Consider the following 22,240-nt stretch of genomic DNA (forward strand, 5'->3'; position numbering starts at 1 on the left):
TTTGCTTTATAAAGCTTCATGCTATATACTTTATGTCCTTAGTTTCTTTCCTTACCTTAGTGTTACGCTCTCATAAGCGACCGTTTCTATTCGGGTCTAGAGCCTTCCTTTCTATCACCTCAAAATGTTTTTGACTATAAACTCTTTTAGGCTGTCCCACAAGAAGAGGAGGGACAGAGGAGGATTTAGCAGTTGTGTAGACACTGTTTTCAGTAGTCACTTCCCTCCAAATGGTATGTCTCTCTACATAGACTGAACCCACTCTATAATTACGATGCAACTCTCCCTCAAAATGCCTCACCAAATGTTGGCAGGTTTTCTCAACCACAGTCATCTTCCAAGTATTTCAGCCATTCAGTGAACACACAAAAATCAACAAAAATCGTTTTAATTTATCAAATGCTTGGCATAATAAAAACTGTAATACATGTAACAGTAATTACTTTATTTAAACTGTAAATTTAATCTGTGTTTAATGGAAATATTCCAGTATTTCGCTATTTTTAAATACCATTATAACCCCTAAAATGCTATATTTGATGCATTACACATAATACATATCCAGTTTTGAAATCCTCATCAAGAAAAAACTAGCATTTAAGCTATTTGAAAAGTAAAAGTAATAGTTACCTGTCATATTTCTCAAGATGTAGCGGCCTTGAGCCATGAATATGAGTCACAAAGTATCAATTACGGAGCATTGTAGCAACTATAATTCACTTCTTGATAATTAGCTTTCACTGTTCGTGTATTGTCCTACTGCATCACTCGTTCTCTCTCTCTCTCTCTCTCTCTCTCCCAGCCCAGGTCCAGCAATCAATAACAGCTGACCTTACAATGCTTACATACAGGAAATGCAATACCAGGCCATGACATATTATAGTTAATTCTGCAAAAAGTACAGTGAGCAAAAGGGCTAAGCCTCAGTGCACAACAGTGACTCACCGCATCACAATGCCGTATCACTTTCTCATCAGTAAGCAGCACCTTCTGTTCTCAGCACAGGGGGGGGTTGAAGGAGAGCAAAGCACACACACACAGTTCTGTCAGTGTCTTGTTCAGTACATATACTTCCCTCCTCATAGGGGTCACACTTGTAAGTCAAGTGAATAGTCGAGTAGCGTTTTTATGTATAAATAAGATTACTTGAGATAGGTAAGGAGGAATTAGTCTGTTCCTGCAGCAAAAGCATCACGACTCAACAGAGAAGAGGACATTTAATGTACAAACAAGGAAAGTATGAGAAAAATGTGGAAATAGAGCTAGAATGTCACAGTATATAAAGAATTATGTAAAAATACATTGCTTTCAACATCAACATCAACAGTCTCCTTTGCTGTCTTAACATGAATCATTAACATGAAACATTTTGCATGTATGTGTCAAATATATATATATATATATTCAACATCAAACTCAAGCTGTCTCAACACTGATATTTTCATCTGAGGCCTGGGTGAACACACGACAACAAGCCTCAGGCAATAACTCCAATAAGTTTAGCAAGCTCTCTTTGGAGTCGGCCACAGTGACCGAAAGTACTATGTTCTGCTGCTTTCAGACGAATGTGACAGAGTGACTTGGGAAAACTCCTTGTAGGGAAGCAGAGTCAAGTTTTGCAGTTAAATAGAGAGAAAAAAAATGCTTGAAAAACAGATTTAGAACGAACAGATAAAGTTCGTTATTTTTTTATTTTCCCCACAGAAATGGGTTGCTTTAGACCACCACTACTACTCTATCACTATTTGAGACACTCTAAGTGTTTTAAAATACCTGTTTCACTGGTATGCAGTATCATAAAGTCAAATAGTCTAGCGTTCATCAAATGTTTTATTTTCAGACTTTCCTCAAATTCAATTGTTTTCTTCTAAATTAGTAGATAATTAAAACTCTAAACATTTAAATAAATGGAAAAAGGAAAATCTTTGAACTGGTCATGACCATAACTGGTGAACATGTGGCCTACAGCTTCCAGTAAAGAGGTCAAGTGGGCACTGCTTTGTTTTAAGGGGTCACAAGTCAAAGTGGTTGGGTCTAGAAAGGCTGTTTTCCTGTTTTGTGGAATAGACCAAAAGTTTTTTCCCCCTTTTCCCAATGTTGCAGCCAGGTGGACAGCCCTCATTATCATGTTCCTCACCTTATGACACCCACACAACCTCCTGCAACAGGTATGTGCTCCTGGAAAATAAGATATTCTCCAGTTAAAGAGGAAATTATTGCAAAATGTTTCTTTAAAAAAAAGGACAAATATTGACTCGATTTAGTCATTTTAGTTCGCAGGGCTGGGTGTTGCTTAAGCCTGACGCCTTGTGGTCACGGTGGGAGAAGTTAAACTTAAACTATGATGTGATGTTGGTGCAAAACTCTTACTTGACTTTCTGAGGGTGAACAGAATGTTTCGGGGGTTTTCTTTCAGCCCGCTTTTACCCGTACGTCAACTAACGGTAGCTAGCTTGCAATGGTGATGGGCTGCCACTCACCTGTGCAGGAGCAGGTAACAACAAGATGGGGTGATGAAGTTAAAAAATAATGTCTCAAAGTGTGAGTTGGGAACGGTCGAATCGCATTGTTTGGACATTACTGCTAAGGCGAGCTTCTCTTTCCTCCTTTTTCGCTCTTTTATTTCCTATTTGTTTCTGAAACGATAAGTTTCCACTCTGCAGCAGTGGGAGAGCTACTGCGCATGTGCGGAGAGCTGTCAACATGCACCGCAGCTGCCCCCGAGTCAAGTCAGGTGATGAACAGTCCTCGGTAAAATATTGATGATGTCCTTTCTTCTATGACTACATGATTTTATGTTCGTCTCTATTGTGTCTCAGGCATCTTTCTTACAACTTTCTGCAGGCCTCTAACCCAAAAATGGGCTGGTTAAGATGCATATTTTGACCAATGATAATCCTAAATCATGAATGTTATATATTTTTTTGAATATATTCATTATATTAACACAAACTCCTGGTGTATATTTACTGTAAAAGGCTAAGCAAACAATTTAAAAATATTTAAAAATACATTTTTAATCCACTTTTCCCTCTTGTGGCATATTTGGGAGAGCCAATTAAAGTTTTCTAAAGCCAAAAAAAATGACATGATATTCATATTCTTTGTTTAAATATTCTACAATGATTTAACTATAGTAGTCCACAAATTAAATTGTAGTTACAAATGACAAAAATAAGTTGGTCAGCCTCACACCCTGCAGTCCTGCACATGGTGCTGAAAGTTTAGGGAAGAAGGAAGCGAGTGCATTTTTTTAATATGCAGAGAAATGCATCAATGGAACTGATTTAAGACACAGCAGTTACCAGCAGGAAATGGCCTGCTGCTCCTTTTAGACTTGAATCTTTGCCCAGACTTCATTTATATTCAACAGTGTGTAAGTTGCACAGCGACATCATGTGGACAAAGTGGAGAAATGCATTTTGCACTCTACACTATACTAGCAGTACATTAAATTACATTACATTACAGTCATTTAGCAGACGCTATCCAAAGCGACTTACAATAAGTGTATTCAACATCGGTATTCAAGAGAACTACTAGTCACCAGAAGTCATAAGTGCATATCCTTTGCTAAACAAGTATCTAAGAGCATAAACCAGGGCAAACGTACAGTGCAGAAACAAACATACAATAAGTGCAACGAGCTACTACGATTACAATAAGTGCAACGAACTACTTCGAATACAATAAGTGCAATAAGATAAAATAAGTGCAAAATCAGTACCAACTGAGGTCTTGTAAAGTTTGAGCAGAATAACCAGGAAAAAGTAAATTTTACTGTAACTTCTGTAATTTGCAGACTAATCATATATAAATTGTATTTGGATTATTGTGTGTGTGTGTGTGTGTGTGTGTGTGTGTTAGCTTTTTTGTGTAGCTCTCACATGATGTTCTGCATTTGCAGCTACATTGTTCTCATTAACCTGAAACGGCTGTGAGTGGTCTGTGATTAACCATCGTACTCTAACTCGTGGTGGAGGCTATTATCATGCAGCGTATCTTGTTGTGTTCAAAGTTCATCGTTCTGTTGTGAAACAGGTCTCTTGGCACTTTTCATGTAAGCTGTGTGTAGTACTCTTACCTCCATGTTTGTGTCACACACGGAAACAACATGCACTTTGAATGCTTCTGTGTACGACTGTTTTTATCAGCATCATATGAATGGTGTTGTATACAATCAGGTAGGGTCGGCAAGGACAATGAGTCCCATGATTTGAACTTTACACCTCTTCAGGATCATGCAGGGAAGGAATGTTGTTGCAGCAGTTCTAGTGTATCCAGACAAGTGCTAGTTAGACATATCCAGTACAAGCTGTGCTCTCATTTTGTTCCAAAAAGGTGGTTATTGCAGGGAAAATGTATGAATGTTAGGGACTTTATAAATCTCGTTAATTTTTTGGCACTTTTTGTGGCACTAAACTACTGAAAGTAAAAAAACAAAACAAAGCATTGAGCATTTGTTGATGTCCTGTAAGGAAATGAGAATTAAGCTAGGTGATGAAACATTGCTTCTGTTTAAAGCTTTTTGAATAATTCTGCACTTCACCATGAACACAACAAGATCCAATTGTGCGGTTTTAAGTGTCACTCAATTTTGACTTAATGAGGCGATTTTTATTCATACAAAATGATGCCAACGACTTCTATTTTGCAGAACCTTAAACAGACTGAAAAAAACAACAACACAAAATCTCTAATCAAGGTGACCAGGAGGTTGAATCGAGCTAAGATCATTGTCACTTTAAAACAAACCGCTATCTTTGAACTTTGCTCTTTAAAACCCACAGTTAAAGAAGTGATCAAACCAGCCCCTGACGGTGTGAAAGGACCCTTTTTGATTGGTTGGAAGAGTTACACACCCCCCGTCCCTTCCCCTATCTCAGTTCTAGAGTCCACTTTTTGTTAACTTTGGGTCCACGCTCACCCATTGCGCTCGAGGCATCAGGTCCCAGTCCCAGTCCCACGCCTGACAGCGAAATGTCTGACAAAGGAGCCTTCGACACCAATGTGCTGACCCTCACCAGGTTTGTTCTGGAGGAGGGCAGAAAGGCCCAGGGAACAGGTGAGCTGACCAACCTGCTCAACTCCATCTGCACCGCCGTCAAGGCCATTTCAACTGCTGTCAGGAAGGCTGGCATCGCTAACCTGTGAGTATTTCTGTTTTTAATGGAAGGAAACATGCATCTGAAGATGAAGGCCGTTCAATTCTCAATAGACATATTAATGAGGATCGGAGCTATAGTTTACACCCTATTAGACATTTATAAATCAATCAAGGTTACTATTATTTGATGACTTTCATTTGCTTTTATTTTGACATTATTTTTTAGCTAGTTAGCAAGTTTCTAATCCATTCCGTTAGATTTCTGTCTTAACTGTAAAAAAGTGTTTGTTTTAGTTACATGCAGTAAGAATCACTAAGCCGTTCTAACTTCAGCCCCGGCCAAAGGTAAACTCTGTACATGTTGTGTATGTTCCACCAGGCCAGAGGTCAAGGAGATAATGGCCTCTTCAGACCTTTTCTCAGGGGTTTTAACAAAAATAACAAAACATTTAAGAGGCGTTTCTCTCAGTTTACAAGGGATTAAAACATTCCCTCCACTGTGTTTTCAAATTGCACCAGAATGGACGGCTTTTATTCCGGTTCTGATCACTTCAGTCTGTTCCTCTTTCCTCTCTCGGAAGATATGGCATCGCTGGAAGCACCAACGTGACGGGGGACCAGGTGAAGAAGCTGGACATCCTGTCCAATGACCTGGTCATCAACATGATCAAGTCCTCCTTCAGCGCCTGTGTGCTGGTGTCAGAGGAAGATGAGAGGGCCATCATTGTGGAACCAGACAAGCGGGTATCTGTCTACACTATGTATAGATATACGTGTCCCTTTTTCTGTAGATTTTCTAAAGTTTGTATCCGGTATTATTGTGATTTTGACATTAGTATTTGTTGTCAACACACAGGGAAAGTACATAGTGTGCTTTGATCCACTGGATGGTTCCTCAAACATCGACTGTCTTGTTTCGATTGGAACGATCTTCGCCATCTACAAAAAGGTCAGCAACGACACTGCATGCTGATTCAAAACACTGATGTTCTGAATCTATAAAAGAAGTCGTATGTTGCAGTGTCCTCCAGTACTGCGTCCTCCTGCCCTGTGTCCTCAGCAGAGACAACATTTTCAACTTGCAGTGTCAACAGTCGTATTGGTTTCCATAATGCCTCTCTCGTGTTTATGTGACATTATGTTGTGCTGCTCCATAGACCACAGAGGATGAGCCATGTGAGAAGGATGCTCTGCAGCCTGGAAGGAACCTGGTAGCAGCTGGGTATGCTCTGTACGGCAGTGCCACCATGATGGTCCTGTCCACTGGTCAAGGAGTCGACTGCTTCATGCTTGACCCCGTAAGACAAAGGTTTTACTGTCATAGGTGGCATCAAAACTGTTACCTGATTTTATATACTGTTTTGTTGCTATGCTCCATATCTCAGTTGGTATTTGTTTCTTCATTCTGATATGTTTTTCATTATCTTCTTGCATTTCTCTTTCAGGCAATTGGTGAGTTCATCTTGGTGGATCGAGACGTGAAGATTAAGAAAAAGGGAAAAATCTACAGTTTGAATGAGGGATATGCAAAGCATTTTTATCCGGACGTGACCGAGTACTTGCAAAAGAAGAAATTCCCAGAGGTAAGTGTATGGTCACTGTTGCCTTTAAACACTACTGCTTTACAAAGGCCTAATGTGGAATTGGTTATAAGTGGCCATTATTACAAACATGCAACGTATTTTGGATTCTGAATATGAAGGTGACATACTGACTCTACCCGCTGTGTCTCTAGGATGGTTCTGCTCCATATGGCAGTCGATATGTTGGTTCAATGGTAGCCGATGTTCATCGTACTTTGGTGTATGGAGGAATCTTTTTATATCCTGCTAATGCCACGAGTCCTAAGGGCAAGGTGAGTAGTGGAGCTCATACACATGGACAGACATGTTTCATTTTGGAGTAATTTACATCTACGTCTTCTCACTCTTATTTCTTATTTCTGCTTCTTGACAGCTGAGGCTGTTGTATGAATGCAACCCCATGGCCTACATCATAGAGCAGGCAGGAGGCATGGCCACCACAGGAACCATGAATGTTCTGGACATCCAGCCCACCAACATCCACGAGCGAGTTCCCGTGGTCCTGGGATCCCCTGATGACGTGCAGGAGTATATTTCCATCTGTAAGAAGCATAAGAAATGAGGTATTCAACTCCGTTATGCATCCACCTTACCCAGGATATATATAATGTCCATCAATTAGCAAACTGTCTGGAATAATGTATAATTCTATTTTTAAATTCAGCAGGTTTGTGCTGAGCAACCTAAAGCAGGACTAACGGCACAATCAAGAGGCTCAATCTGGACATTCATTGTTTCGTGCTTTCTACTCATTCCCTGAACTGCACTGATGAAAGAACCGGGAACCTCACTGAGCCTATAAGTCTGCCTCACTCTATGTTACTTCCATCTTTCTGCTGTAAGTGTTATTTGTAGAGACCCTGTATTTTTTAAATAAAGGCGAATGACAAGATGCAAATTGGCCATTTTGTTGTATTCTTTGTTACCACAGCTCATCCGCCTCAAACTATTTGAGCCTCTTCCAATGGCTGAAAAATTGGAGGCCTGATAGAACAATTTGGGCTGAGGTAACGGGATGTTTCCACTGTCACACCTGGAAGCTGCAAAGTACACAGTCTGATCCATTGGCCACAGAGCAACTGGGAGACACATGAGCCAGGCTAACTCTTTACCCATGTTTCCATTCTATATGCTAAGCTAACCGCCTGCTGGGCCCAGCTTCATATTTAACAGACATATAAGAGAGTGGTATCAATCCCCTCATTCAAACCTTTTAGTCCAAGACTATTAACAACTTTTATTCCTCTCAGACTCTGTGTTTCCTTGTTGGCCTCTTATGATTTCTGGCATCAGCAGCAGTCCTTAATAATAGAGCCAGAAATGTTTCAGCCACTCCACCAATGAGCCATAAGACAAACGGAGACATACCACAAGATCACACGGTATGCTAATACCAAAACCTCATTCAATCAACCAAGCTTATTTAGGAAAGCAGTCTTCATGGTCCGAGGGACAACGAGGCCGACCGAGTCACCACACATTTGTTGTTTTTTGTAACGCAGCTTCGAGCAAAGCCAAAAAGAATAGATTGAAAATCTGATGTGAAACTTTATAAGCTTTTAATAACGTTGCAGCACAATAATAACACCGTTGTGTGGATCTCTGGCTGCTGATGTCACTTGGAAACTTGGCATTGAAGCGAAAAGCTTCTCCGAGAGCATAATGGAATTCTTTGGGGACATCTTGGCAATCCAAAGCCTCCTTGAATATTGCCTGTGAGTCATACGAAAGTTAAATCATGTGAATTGATAGCAGATGTTTGATCCGAGACTGGAGGCTCAGGGCTTGCAATAGAACCTCTTTGTGTTTGTAGAAAATATAAAATAATTGATGTAGCTCCAGAGTGTTGGATGGAATCCATATTGTCTGGTATTCACTAGAAACTTAACCGCTTCCTCTTTTTTATGTGCGTTTGTCGGTGTCAGCATTCAAGGGCCTCAGTGCCCATGAGACGACACTTACACATTACAGGCACACTTGTTTATTTCCATTTTGTTCAGACTGTGTATGATTATAGGTTACTGAGTCAATATTTAGATTCAGCAGGAAAAGCAAAACCCAGCCTGTTTATTTTCCCCTTGCTACTGTGTGTGTGTGTGTGTGTGCTCATGTTAAAGGACAAAATGAGATGACATCTTGGTTTGAATCGTAGTTATACCATCGAAATAAGTATTCAAAATAGGTGGTACACTGTAAGCATTATTGTTGAATCCAGTCTTAGGAATTTGCTTCTGCTGCATCCCTGTCGAACTATACATTGTTCTCAGACAAAAGCAGAACAATGACACATTAAAATCATAAAACTGAGGCTTGAAACAACCGTTTTCGATAGCAGAATATTTAGTCAAACCATGTTGTCACGGCTACTTCTGCCAAACTGATTATTTAAATGAATAACAAATACTATAAAACAATAATTCAGATCTTTGCAACCCTGTTTTTGTCCTTTTCTTTCTGTCTAACCATGACAGGTCAGTACCTGCTAGTCTTCTGCTGTGGCCCTTCCTTGTCTGTCTGATATCCAGCCCGTGTCCAGACAGGCTCTGTTTACTTTACACTCTGATGAAGAGCGTTATAGCGGTGCGTCTGTGCTGTGTCTGTAGCTGACAGCTTACTCGACAACCTCCCTCCATGCAGCGCATCTCAGTTTAGCTGCTTGATGGAAGGAAAGTCACAAAGACAATAGATCCTCCAATTTATGTATGAGCATGCTCTCTGAAGCCTCGCTGGCTCTGTCCGGATTGAAATATCTCAACAACTAAAGGATGGATTGTTATACAATCATGGTCTCCAGAGGATCAATCGGCCTACTCTGTGATGATTCGGTGACTTTTCCTCTAGTGCTACCATGAGGTTGACGTTTGTGGTTTTTAGTGAAATATCTCAACATCTCTGTACAAAAGTAGAGAAAAGGTGACCCCACCATCAAAGCAAACATTGCCTGTAGAGCTTTACATTTTATTGAAATATAATTGCGGACACGTTTTCGCTGTTTTGGTTTATGCATGTAATTTTGATTTAGTCTCACAAAGTTGCTAGCACGAGTGTAGGCCCTTAATCTCCCAATAACTTCCTTTATTGGATAGCAGACAGAGAGTTAAAAGGCAATGAGCGGATACAGAGATTGGGAAAGACATGTAACGCAGGTCCCCAACAGTAGCTCATCAGCAAAAGATGAATCTATCTATACATCTATTCAGCCAGAGACTTCCACTATAAACAAGATCCAGGTTGTATAACATAAGACGGTTTTATAACTTCAGCCATCAGACTACACATTAGACCTACCATCCCACCTCTTGTTTGACTCATCAGCATGGCTTTTCTCAGCACAGTGACAGTAGGCAGACTCTGAGAGCCTATGTTTAAATTCAACATAAACTCCGTATCCCAGACCACCCTGACCGGAGCTAACTGCTAATCCAAATACTGCCTCAACCTTCGCCCAGAAAACGGCCCATATTTGTACCTGATACTTCATGCATCCCCGATGCCGCCCACCCCGATGCCGCCCCACAAAATACTCTTATTTTGGAAGTAACAGTCCAAGTTTCCTTGGTAGATTCACATCACAAGACTGCATTATTAAATTTCCCAAATTCAGACCGACAGCTGAGTGAGCCAAGTCGAAGCTTTTTTTTTCTCACTTGACTCTTGTTTAAGACAAACTGATTCTACTGAAGCCAAGTTGGATGGGAGAAACCATCCGATGGCAAAGAAGTGAAATGTTTTGTCCAAAGTTATGTTACTAGGCAACATTTGATATGACTTATTATTAAATATTCATCTGCTCATGCATGTGAGACCTATGCTCGTAACTACTCCTGTAGGGTAAGTGTCCATCTCAGCAAACTAGCTGGCGATCAATCGGCACAAAAGAAGTCCTGGTTCTTGTTTCATTCAATGTGTATCAAATATAGTAGGCTAGCAACCAGGCTATTTTGTGGTATTCGTCTATGGAATTAGGGGAAAAGTCCAGATTATCTTGATTTGTTCTGTGGTGTCAAGGATCGGGACAGTTGGACCAGACCACCGCTGGTGCTGCGCCTTACAAAGGGTGGTGTGTTTAGATTAAAAGCATGTGGTTACTGTCACAGTGACAGCATCATCTGGGCTCTGACCACCAGAGTCTTTTCCACTTGTAGAATACGTGTCTATTAAAGTTTAGGAACAATAACAGTTTTATATATGGAAGGAATCTAACCACCAATCTACAGACCTCTACATCCACATGAATGGAAATATATACACAGAAAAGGAAGCTCTTGGGTATCTTTGCATTTGTTTGGCTGTTTTTGCATGGAGGGAAGTTTCACTCTTTCCATGTAATACAACTCTGCAGTTATCGTGTATCTGGGGCTGTTTTTCCAGGGATCTAGAATGATACACTCCTTTGTCAACTGCATCAGCAATTGTTCACCATGTAATGTAACAAATCAGCCCATAGGCTTCCAGAGTCCAGCCTGAAGTTCTAAGAATACTTTTGAGGCTGACAGAAAGATGATCTAGAACCGACGACCAATGCTTTTCAAACGGCGTCTTCAATTCTGCTTAAACATTGTGTTTACTCGGGCAAATGTCAGGGAAGGCCTGGGTCACATCTCATTTTCTGTCTCTTGAAACAGCAGCTACGCCTTAAAGATTGAGCTTAAAATTCGCCCTATGTTGGCGGGATGCCAGACGGACTTAGTTACAGAATGCACCAGGGAAATGAAAGACTGGCAATCTTGTATCCTGCTTCTCCAGCTCTGCTGTACAGGACTGTGCTGTGTGCGTACGTGCATGCAGAGTAACGCTGGCTTAAAGCACAGTAATAGATTGAAATCACTATATTTGGCCGAACATGACAATGAGCGAGTGAAATATAAGGTGTTAGTGAACTTTAGAAATACTGTTGTTATGAGGGGTAATTTGTTACCATTTGACAGAGTTCCCAACTAACTGTTTCCCCCTTTTACCAGTCTTTGTGCTAAGCTTAGCTTACAGGCTGCTAGCTGTAGCCCATTGACTGTCCAAATGAAGTGGACGTCGTCTCCGTGACGTCACCCAATGGTTTTAAACTACGGGTTTGAAGCCTCAAGACCAGCATTTTGGACTTCGCCATCTTGGTTTTTGGCTGTCGCCATCTTTCTTCTTTGCAAACTGAAATGTACAAACTAATGCTTTTAGCTGACCAAAATGTTCCAATTAACATTCTGAAAACACGCTGTGAAAGGGTTGAACTTCTAAGACAAAAACACGGACAACTCCCAGTTGTCTAGCCTACATTTTTCCGGATATGAAAGTGTCATCGAGCTTCTCATCAATCCCCAACACTTAACATTGTGGTTGGCATAAGTAGTCATTACACAGTCACATGGAGATTTTGCCTGATCAAACTGTCTGTATTCATTTACATCAACATAATATAGCGCTGATTAAAACTTATTCGCAGGAGTCGATGAAGGAGCCTCTTGTCTCTGAGGAGCTACTTCCACTTAAAGAGAAACGTGACCAGAGTTTGGAGAGGTGAATTCAGATTTCATACAAATACTAAACGCCCTCGTCTGCCCTCTCTTTTCCTTCTGTAACAGCTTTACACACAGATAGCCTCTTTACCTCTCGGGAAATTTGTGTGGCTTTATTATCTTCCCCTCTTTGAAGAGAAATGGCTCCGTTATCTTATCATTACCAGACCACTGTCACCAAGTGTCTCTATACTGGAGGGCCAAGCAACTCTGGGGAGTTTCCATTGTTCCTCCTAGCACAGATTTTACGGCAAGTGTCATCAATCTACTACAGCACCCACTATCGAATACCATCCTTTGTGATGGCGAAGCCAGCCTCTACCTCTCTGTCTGGAGTTTAACTATCTGATCCAATCTATTTAACAGCCCCATCTGCTTTCCTGCAAAATCCTTGAGTGAAACAATATCAACCCTGACATGAAGCTTTTTGTAATGTAATCTTTACTCCCTGTCGTGGTATAAATCTGCTCTGTAAAACAAGTCAAAAGAATCTATAAAGCCTTGCTAATGGGAAACCAACAAAGCAATTGATCTGTTCATCCTCGCATCACACCACCTAACAATCTTTTGGCTTCGAAGATTCCAAGTTTCTGAGTGCTCTTGGCTACTTTACAGCCCCAGTGACCCACGTTTGAACTTGTGGCTCTGTTCTCTTTTGTGAGTTCAAAGTCAGATGTTTTTCCTGCCTGCCGCAATGCGTGGCTTCCTCCAGAGGGATGTACTCTCAGAACATGTGGTACCATCCTAAAACATCTCTGGTGTGATAACAGTATGGGGAGTGCCAACACGCACAAATTACAACACTGGGAGAGAAAATGATGCTGTTCAGCTAAATGCTAATGACATTCATGATGCGAATGTCAACCAAATTTCATGGCAATCCATAGAATAGATGGAAAAGACGGGATCACCAAAGTCATTCGAAAGCATTGATCTGGAACTAAAAACGTCCAAATGAGATTTTGTAGCAATGAAGATAATTCACTTGATAAGTGAAAAACTTGACCTGTTGGTGGCGCAAGATTAAAAGTCAGGGAATTATCAAAGTCGGTAGGATTCATCCTCTGGGTACCATGGATATCAGTACCAAATTTGATGGCAATCCATTCAAAGTTGTTGCTAGATTTCACAACAAAAACAAATGAAGGAGCGCCTTGGTAGAGGAGTAGTTACGTTGCATGCCACGGAACCGCAGAGCCCCTAAAAACAAAAACTTCACAGCATCACCAAAAGCTCTAAGATTCATCCTCTGAGGATCATGAATGTCTATGCACACTCACGACCCAGTCATGGGTAGTTGACCGACATACCGACATGATGCGGCTGTTTGTGGCTAAACTCACTTTGATCCAGGTGATTTGATCCGGCTTGTCTATTTTTTTTCAGGCACATACCAGAAAGCAGAATCACTCCAGTGCCGTGTTGTTGACTTGATTCAAAATGACACTTACTGCAGACAAATGTCATGACTGCGTGCCAGTGATTTTCTTGGTTTCAGCAAAAAGCGTATAAACTCCTCTCTTTCATTGAAAAGAATGAAGACAAAATATCAGCACGTCTAAGACGGACATCTGAGAAGTTTCCGTGAACCACAGAGAAATGAAAAAATGCAGGCAGAAAAACACTTGGCAGCTTTTTGATATTGACTCCTTTTCCTCTCTCCCCTCCCTCCCCTCTCTCTCTCTCTCTCTCTCTCTCTCTCTCGCTCTGCCTCTCTACGGGCTTGAAAGCACTTGAATACAAAGTTCAGTGAATTGTTCTGGCACTGCAGCTTGTGTGTAATGACTTCTGACAGCAGTGGAGACAAACTGAAGAGCATGTCTGTCTCTGCATGAGTATTTGCAAATCCACTCTCGGGAACCCGCATTCCAATTCTGGAAACACTATTATATGCAAGTCGCCGTGAACAACCGCATGTAGGCCTACAGGACGCATATCCGGAAGTACTCGTTCGAAATAAGTTTAGGACAAGAATGCAAAGGACACTGGCCGCACATTTCCCTCGGAACAATCTGAGAAGTTTGGTGTACAAGTTAAAGGATGTAAGTGATGTATAAGAGCAATGTAAGAGGCACAGTTTGAGGGAGAGCAGCTGCCTGCTCCATCATACAGAGCTACTGGCCATTGTTCTCATCTGGCCGCCATCCAACACCGATGGGACTTTGGTTCTGCTCTGTGTTATGAACTCCTCCTTAAAAGTGAACTGTGGCCCAGGGTGTGTTCTTTAGTTTTTGTTGTTGAAAAGACAGCCCTTGTGCATCGGAGTGTGTGTGTGTGGCTCTACAAAGGGGAAAAGTAACTCAAAAGTAGAAACACAAGTTGAATAGTCGCGTCCTCGGGAGCGACACAGCGGCCATATCTATCTCTGTTAAGAGCCATCTTTGGCCTGATGTCAGGCTCTTTGTAGTTAATGCAGACCCTTGGAGCAGTCCACCATTTGGGCTTTCTCTAACCTCCACTTTGATGTCGCTCTAAATTAAGTCTGCAGTCCTCCTGTTGCTCTGGTATGCCAGCTGGAGGAGGGGGGGGGCTGTTTTGGGGTTGTTTGGCTAAGAAACTCTTCTGCACTTGTCTTGACTCCTGTCTAATCTCTCTAATTGGAATCGAGGGGGTCTGAGGGCCCCCTGAGAGCTGCCAGATCTTTGTGGTCATAGTGTGGTGATGTGACGGGGGTCAGACGAACAGAGTTATCCCAACGACTGAGTGGTTTTCTTTTCGACGCTCTGTTCCGTCGGCCTTCGAGGCCCCAACAGACACACTCTGTTTTCATTCCGAGTGGCTTCATGCTCGGTGTTTGTTTACACGGCTGAAGTTGTTATTCCTCTTCGCACTCTCTTTTTTCTTGTTAAGTGTTATTGTAAGGAAATAGGAAATACCCTTACCAAAAGGTAAAGTACTGGGTCATTAGGACTTCACACCGCTGCTTACACTTGCGCAGAATAGGCAGTAAAAAACAGCCAAATGTGTTTTTTTTCCTTTACTTTTCTCGTGTGAAGGCCCCTGGTGCTTTCCCAGCTGCATCTCTGGAAACCATACAAGTCTTCAACCTCCAAGCTGACGTGTCTTTATTGGTGTGTGTGCAGTGTTCACGGGTACGCAGTGTCACAGCTGCAATCGAGGCTTGTTACGTTTCATGGTGGAAAAGTGTAAGACGGGAGCTTCTGCATGTGTTGTAACAGCTGTCGTCTCCTCCTGCGGGGAGGCAACACAATCCCAGTGTTTTCTAAAGGAGCTGTGCCTCATTAGATACGACGGCGCTCAATGCAGGTGTGAGAAACTGATCTACCTTTCACCACCGCGAGGAAAACAGTGGTGGAAAGTAACAAAGTACATCTACAGAAGATACTTAAGTACAGCTACATTATACGTCCACCCCACTACATTGTACTATACATTATTGAACATAATCAGATTATTAATACAAAATATATAAGATAAGATAAGACTTGTTTACCAGATGCAAAATTAAAATGATGTAGGTTTACACATTAAAGAATCAATAGCCTAACATAGTCCATTAATATCATATACAGCCATAATGGCTAATTTTACTTTTGGCGCTTTAAGTATATTTGGATACTTATAATTCTGTATTTTTACTTAAGTCAAATTTTACACTGTGGTATTTCTACTTTTAGCCTAAAAGATCTCAGTACTTCTTCCACCTCTATCAGTTATAAACTCCTAGATGGACTCCAAATAATAGCACCTCATGTGTGTTCTCATGAAATACATTTACGTTTTAGTTTATTCTTTATAAGGTAATACAAATAGTACAATTACAGAAAGTTTATTTTTTCTAACTTCTGTTTAAAAACAGCTGCTTGCGTCACAGCCCGCGTTGTGACGACAGAATCTCAAGAGTTGATCGGACCAATCGGAGCGGCTCCTCGCAGAAACCTAATGAGCCCATCACCACACCGCCTTCATCACAAAGCTGCTGCAGCTCGAGTGGATGCGGGCTGGAGGTGGAAGCGGATGAGTGACTTTAAGCACACGGATTTATCTCGGTACATTTTTTTTGGGAGAAGTTTTGGGATTAAGTTTAGAAAAACCTTGACTCGTCTTTGTGGGTGCTGGACAGTCTGATACACACCGCACGTGAAGTCTTCCTAAACCGGACGGGGACTGGCGAAGAACGGGAAAACTTTTCTCGCAACTCTGACTTGTTTTTCTGACCTTAACACGATTGTCTTGTTATGGTCACCCTTCACCAGCTCGCTTTGCGGCTCCTCGTTGACTTCGCGTCTCCAGCTGTGACAGGATATGAAACCATCTAGGAGGAACGTTGTTTTGACGCAGCGCGATGGAACTACAGAAGCCCACATGAAGTCTAACTTTTTTAAGATTCATTCTTCCTGGAAATGGCAAGTCGTGCCATATTGATGGGTCGGACGGCGGTTTTGATAAGCGGTGTGTTGATCCTAATCTTTGGTCTATGTGTCGCGTCTCCTAACCACAGCCGTCGGCTGGTCTGCTGGAAAGCCATCCTGAAGTGCCACGGAGAGCCGGAGTGCCATTACGCGTACGACCAGTACCTTTATGCCTGCGCGTCTGTCCTCAACGGGGACCGCAAGAAGTGTCCCAGCCACTGCATATCCTCTCTCATTCAGCTCAATATGACCCAAAGCGGCCCGGGTCTGGAGGACTGCGACTGCGCCGTGGACCCGGTCTGCGGGGCCACCAAGCAGGCCATCGAGCCGTGCCTGCCGCGGACCAGCACCGTGGGCTGCACCGAGGCCCGGCGGCAGTGCGAGATGGACCAGTCGTGCAGCTCTGCCATGAAGGAATACTTATTCCACTGCCGAAAGCTGTTCGGAGGGGAGAGGTGCTCGGACGGCTGCCGCAGAGTGATCGCCGACATGCGCTCCATACCGAAGGCGCAGCAGCTCGACACTTGTGTGTGCGACGGCACGGAGAGGAACATATGCGAGTACATCAAAGTCAGCATGAAAACTTTCTGCTCGGATTCGAGCGATAGGTTCGCGGGAAGCGGCTTCTCGGACACCGAGGACGATTCCGAAGACGATTACTTCGACCAGGAGGATTATCAATATGTGGAAAACTCGAGTGACTCCCCACCTTGTCAGACTGTCCTAAATGTCCTGACCACCATTTTGGTTTTAACCAAATTTATCTGAAAAGGCTGCTGCCATCAGTGGCGGCTGGAAAGCCAGAGACTCATTGTTGGAATTAAAAATCAACTCACTAGAATCTGTCTGCTTTGTTGTAATCAGCCATTTGTTTGTCCTTAAACTAACATGTGGGGCTTTTAAATTCAACACTAAACTTTCTGATCTGCACAAGTTCATACAATTCAGGACACGTTCTGTTTGTAAATCACTCAAATGTTATATTTCATCTGATAATGCCGAAGGAGCCTATTTTCTTTTGTATGCCAGCTATGTAAAGATAGATTGTACAGTATATTGTATAAAATTTTATTTTTGTCAGAATATATCTTTATGATTGATAAAAGATTTGCACTGTATGAATTGATGAGTCCCACTCGTTCCCTGCATTAAGGCCACACAGGAAGGGAAACTGTTTGAAAGTGCCTAAAAGTCTTAAAACTGGCCCAATTCACCATGATGTGACCATATCAGAGGCGTGCTGTGAAAGCTGAGCAGTTTTATTTTACCAGCTGGACAGAGACTTTCCCCACAACCCCTTCATTAAAAGCCAAAGTTGATGTAAGCCACTGACATGTGTCTAAATCCCAGGACAGATACAAAAGTGATACACTTGACCTTGTAAACGTGGATGTTTGCATAAGGTTTAAAGTAAAACTGTTCAAACAGACGAGAGGAAGGTGAACTCCTCCTCCTCTCGGGGATTTGCAGCACAAATGGAGCCAAGGAGCTGCTCGGTCAGTTTGTTTATCCTCACCCCGTGTGTTTGTTAGAAGTCTTCACAAAAGATCCTCTGAGAAAATAAAAGATGTCTGCGTGCGGGTGGGTGGAGATATTAAGTGCCCAACACACTCCTCTGAATGTACATGCACATTAAATAAAGACCAGTTTTAAAACGATTCAGTTGGAAGCGGTGTGGCTCTGTCTTTAAATTTCAATTCCTTTTTTTTTTGATAGTAGGCTTTACATATCAATTAAAAGAGTGCAAAGAAATGTTGGTGATTCTACAGTAATCTCTATTCTTTTTTTTGTCAAATGTAAGTACCTCAGATTACATAAATAATTTGAAAAAAGTCCAAAACTGATCTTGTTTTTCATGATTATTACTACTACTACTACTACTTTCACTCTTTTCTGAAGGCATTTAACACAATTATTCGCCGGATGTCACTGAAAGTATCAATTTCAGAAACGCTTCACTTTGGTTTTAACACGTTGCGCTTAGATGCCTTTGCCAAAATGATTCCTTTCCAGACACAGCTCTTTTGGTATTCTTTGTATTTACTTTATCAACTATGAGATGCATTATGTTAAGTAGACTTATGGGCCTTAAAACAATAAAAAATAGTTGCTTATACCTGCTTTAAAAGTATTTAAAGTATTTGTAAATCACCTTCAAGTGACTTTTTGTTTTCTAAATCAACAGTTGGAAAGCTCAGTAGGTGTTTACAGTGTTTTAGAAGACATCATGTCGTAATCTGACTACAGAATTTCTATTTACGGCGTATAATGCAGTTTATAATCGGTGATAGCAGTGATGGTGCTGGGTACATGCGTCTGTTTACATGCCTGTGACTCATGTTATGAGACAGTCAGCTCTCTATACTTACAAAAAAAGCCAGTGTCCTCCTCCTTCACTTGTGATAATGGCTCTTGAAACTATTGATGGCAGCCATGTTGCTTTTAAAGGAAAAGAGATGGGCCCTCCAGCCCATTGATTGGAAGCAAAGTCGAGTGGCACCTCTATTATGGAGATGCAAAATACACAATGGTGCAGCGGCACAATGTGGGGGCACTTCATTCACTCTGTCACCTCTTTCAGGGAGTGGGGGAGCACGAGGAGACAGCTATCCCAGAGGAAGACGGAGGAGTTATGTGAGAAAGTTCAGCTTTATTACTCGGTCAAACTCCAGCTGATACATTCATTAATGCAAAACAGTTAGATGTGGTCTTTGATAACGTCTCTCTGAAGCTATGAGGATAACATTAATATAGTTTGAGACTCTTGATTATACAATGACTTAAATCATGAAAAAGAAAATAAGAAACACAAGCTATCATTGGGCTTTAAACAGTCTTCGAAAAAAAGACAACAATAGCAGCGATTGTTAAAAAAATACCAACAAAGTGATGTAGTGAAGGCATTTCACGGCCTTTTGTTATGAGAAGCAAAAAGCCTGGTACTGTCACTTTAAGAGGGAAGGCCTCTGCTCCAACCATTAATAATTGTAATGCCTTCTTTATCATTGTTGGGGATAATGAAGGGCTGCGTTTCATATGGGGCCCCAGACCATACTTTGCCCTGAAATGTTTTCAATTAACTTTTGGCACCAGAGAAAAATAGGAATGTTGTGTGTTTTTCCCATGCCGAAACAGAAGAGCTTTTGGTTCAGGGACCAGAACATCATTAAAATTGCCTCATCATAACTCAAACTGCTGCTTGGCCGACCTCCACTCAGTCCCGCCCTGAACCCCTCCTCCTCTCGGATACACTAAGGAAACGCAAACAGGCGGTCTTACTTTAGCTGGATTTTATGTATTGTCTTTATTAGCCACTGGCGTAATGTGAATCATAATTTCCCCAATACATCAGTATACTATAACATGGCCATCTAATTAAAACTAAAGGTTTTGGAAAGAGGATTTACTTGGGCCTATTCTCCACTGTTCTTAAGTTTGGTTAGTGCAGTAGCAACACAATAACGCCCTTACTCTTAAAGTCCCAGAGGAACTTTGCATAATATTTTAAAAACTGCTCAGCTACCAGACTGGCTTTTTCCTGTTGAGCCTATTTTGAAACTGCCAGTGATGGAATAAAGAGACATGCCTCTAATTCAGTTGCACTCGGGTCTGATTCATGAGATCCCAAAGTGAGATGGAGTCAGTGAGACGGTGATACTTAAAGGAATACTGTGTAGGATTGAGGGGAATCTATTAGAAGAAAAGGAATATAATATTCAAACTGTTTTCACAGTGTAGCATCGCTTCAGACTAAGAACTGTTGTGTTTTTCACAGAATCCGCCATGTTTCTACAGTAGCCCACAACAGACAAACAAAGCTATGGCTCTGGAGAGGAGCCTTTCACGCTTTCACGTTACCTGGCCACCGTAGGCCAGTTGTGAAACTACTAAATCTTGATCCACCGCGTGCTAAACCGTGGCACCACGTCGTCACCGCGGTTTAGCACTCGACAGCTCATGTTACCGTCGCCTCGGAGAGGGAGGGGTGAGCGGATGGGTCTTCAGCCGGTTGCAATCAGCAACCTCACCGCTAGATGGCACTAAATGCCACACACTGAAAAATCATATAGTCGTGTTTCTGCAAATCTAACAAGTAATTGTGATTTAGAAACCTTATCTGCTGAGGTCCACAGTTCATTCTTTAAAAGCGAATCAATCTTGTACGATTGTTTTCTCAACTTAAGTTCAAACTGCAACTCTCTTTTTTGCAGAGTTGAAGCATCTTACTTGATCAGATACTACGGACACAACATTCGCTTTCGTGCAAATAGCAGAGTAGCAATCTAATAAACACTGCAGGAGTTGTGACATGTGATGTTAAGCTTTGTTTCAGTATCTTGTTTGAGCACAGCCAAAGAAAAGACATTTCATTTGGTTGTTATTCGTTTTAATTACTTGTTTTACATCATTATAAATGTAATGCTTTCTGACTTTTGGTCGGATGAAACAAACAATTTGAAGACTTCCCTTTAGTCTCACCAAACTTGTCATAAACATTTTTCTTCTATTTCTTTTTATTCTATATAGACTAAATGATTAGTGCAGTCATCAAAAAGATAACAGATCAACTATTTAATAAATATGAAAATAATCATTTGTAGCAGCTGTAAAATACAACACATTCCAATATATTTGGCTGTTGTGATACGCTCCATATACCAAATATCTTGAAGCGAGACTAACTTTAGCTGAACAGCGACCACTGAGACCGCAGGAGCCACCGATACTGAATTTACCAAACCGATTTTAGTAATGTCAGTTACACAGCAACATCTAATATTAGCTAACATTAGCTAATATTAGGTCCTACTGGTCCTACTAAACCAAGTCAGGCTGTAGAAGCAACACTTTTGAATATATTGAATACTCAAAAAGGGTGAGTTTTATTGCTTGTTAATTGTATTCTACATGCTTGCATTTTCACACTTTTTAACATATCGAGGGATTTGGGTTACAGTTCAGTTTTGACTAAAAATACACAAACTTTGCAAAAAAAGCAAAGTGAGAAACCCCCAGTGACCCACAATAATTGGAGGTTTTGGGGGGGGTGGACTTGAGGAAGGCAGCACCCTGAGCTTTTAGAGAGGTGGGAAAGGGGGAGGAGGGGTTGATTTATGATTGAGGGTTCATGGGGGAAGGGAGTGGTATGGTAGAGGGGGCTGCACTGGGTTGAATGTCAGGGATTTCAAGCCTCTCTGTATAATGATGCACAGAAGGAATATTTAATCAACCAATCGGATAGGTTCTCTCTATCTAGCCGTGGCTGGAGGGATTGTCCTTTAGGTGCCTCCCCTGATTCCCTCCTGCAGCCAAAGAGCACCAGTGGTGCAAAGGAGTGAGAGAAGAACAGGGAGGGTGGGGGGGGGGGGGGGGGGGGGGGTCGGGGAGAAACCGGACAAAACATAGCTGACAAGGGGCATAACTTCATTTCCACGGTGCTGGGACAGCTGTGTGGAGTAATCTGCCGTAGCAGCCCTCTAAAACATCAATGCCTTTAGTGACCCAGGGAAGTGGGGAGGGGGCACCTCCAACTGTGTCCAGGCGTTTAGGAGTGCGAGGGGGGCTCCTTTCACACCCTTCTAAGGGCTTTTGTTAAAAAAAAAAAGAAAATATCCCTTACCTCTTCTCCATTGAAAGTGAGGACTATGTGTTTATGAGACGATACAACAA

At 41.8% G+C, this 22,240-nt stretch overlaps 2 protein-coding genes across 3 annotated transcripts; both read left to right on the forward strand.

The window, feature by feature from the left end:
• Window positions 1-4,904: 4,904 nt before the first annotated feature.
• On the forward strand, window positions 4,905-7,582 carry LOC306710351 (fructose-1,6-bisphosphatase 1-like). 2 transcript variants are annotated; one of them, XM_079178827.1, is made up of 8 exons: window positions 4,905-5,150; window positions 5,689-5,851; window positions 5,964-6,056; window positions 6,265-6,405; window positions 6,553-6,690; window positions 6,843-6,962; window positions 7,064-7,253; window positions 7,355-7,582. In XM_079178827.1, exons 1-7 carry the CDS (start codon window positions 4,981-4,983, stop codon window positions 7,250-7,252), a joined length of 1,014 nt encoding a protein of 337 aa, XP_079034953.1. In that variant the 5' UTR covers window positions 4,905-4,980; the 3' UTR covers window position 7,253; window positions 7,355-7,582. The 2 variants fall into 2 exon arrangements, with proteins under 2 accessions (XP_079034953.1, XP_079034954.1); XM_079178828.1 differs by having other exon boundaries at window positions 7,358-7,582.
• Window positions 7,583-16,172: 8,590 nt separating this feature from the next.
• gas1b (growth arrest-specific 1b) lies at window positions 16,173-18,211 on the forward strand. Its single transcript, XM_079178666.1, has one exon. It carries the CDS (start codon window positions 16,562-16,564, stop codon window positions 17,336-17,338), a length of 777 nt encoding a protein of 258 aa, XP_079034792.1. The 5' UTR covers window positions 16,173-16,561; the 3' UTR covers window positions 17,339-18,211.
• Window positions 18,212-22,240: the final 4,029 nt, after the last annotated feature.

This window comes from Pholis gunnellus, assembly GCF_910591455.1.
Source record: "Pholis gunnellus genome assembly, chromosome: 18".
Classification (NCBI taxonomy): Eukaryota; Metazoa; Chordata; class Actinopteri; order Perciformes; family Pholidae; genus Pholis; species Pholis gunnellus.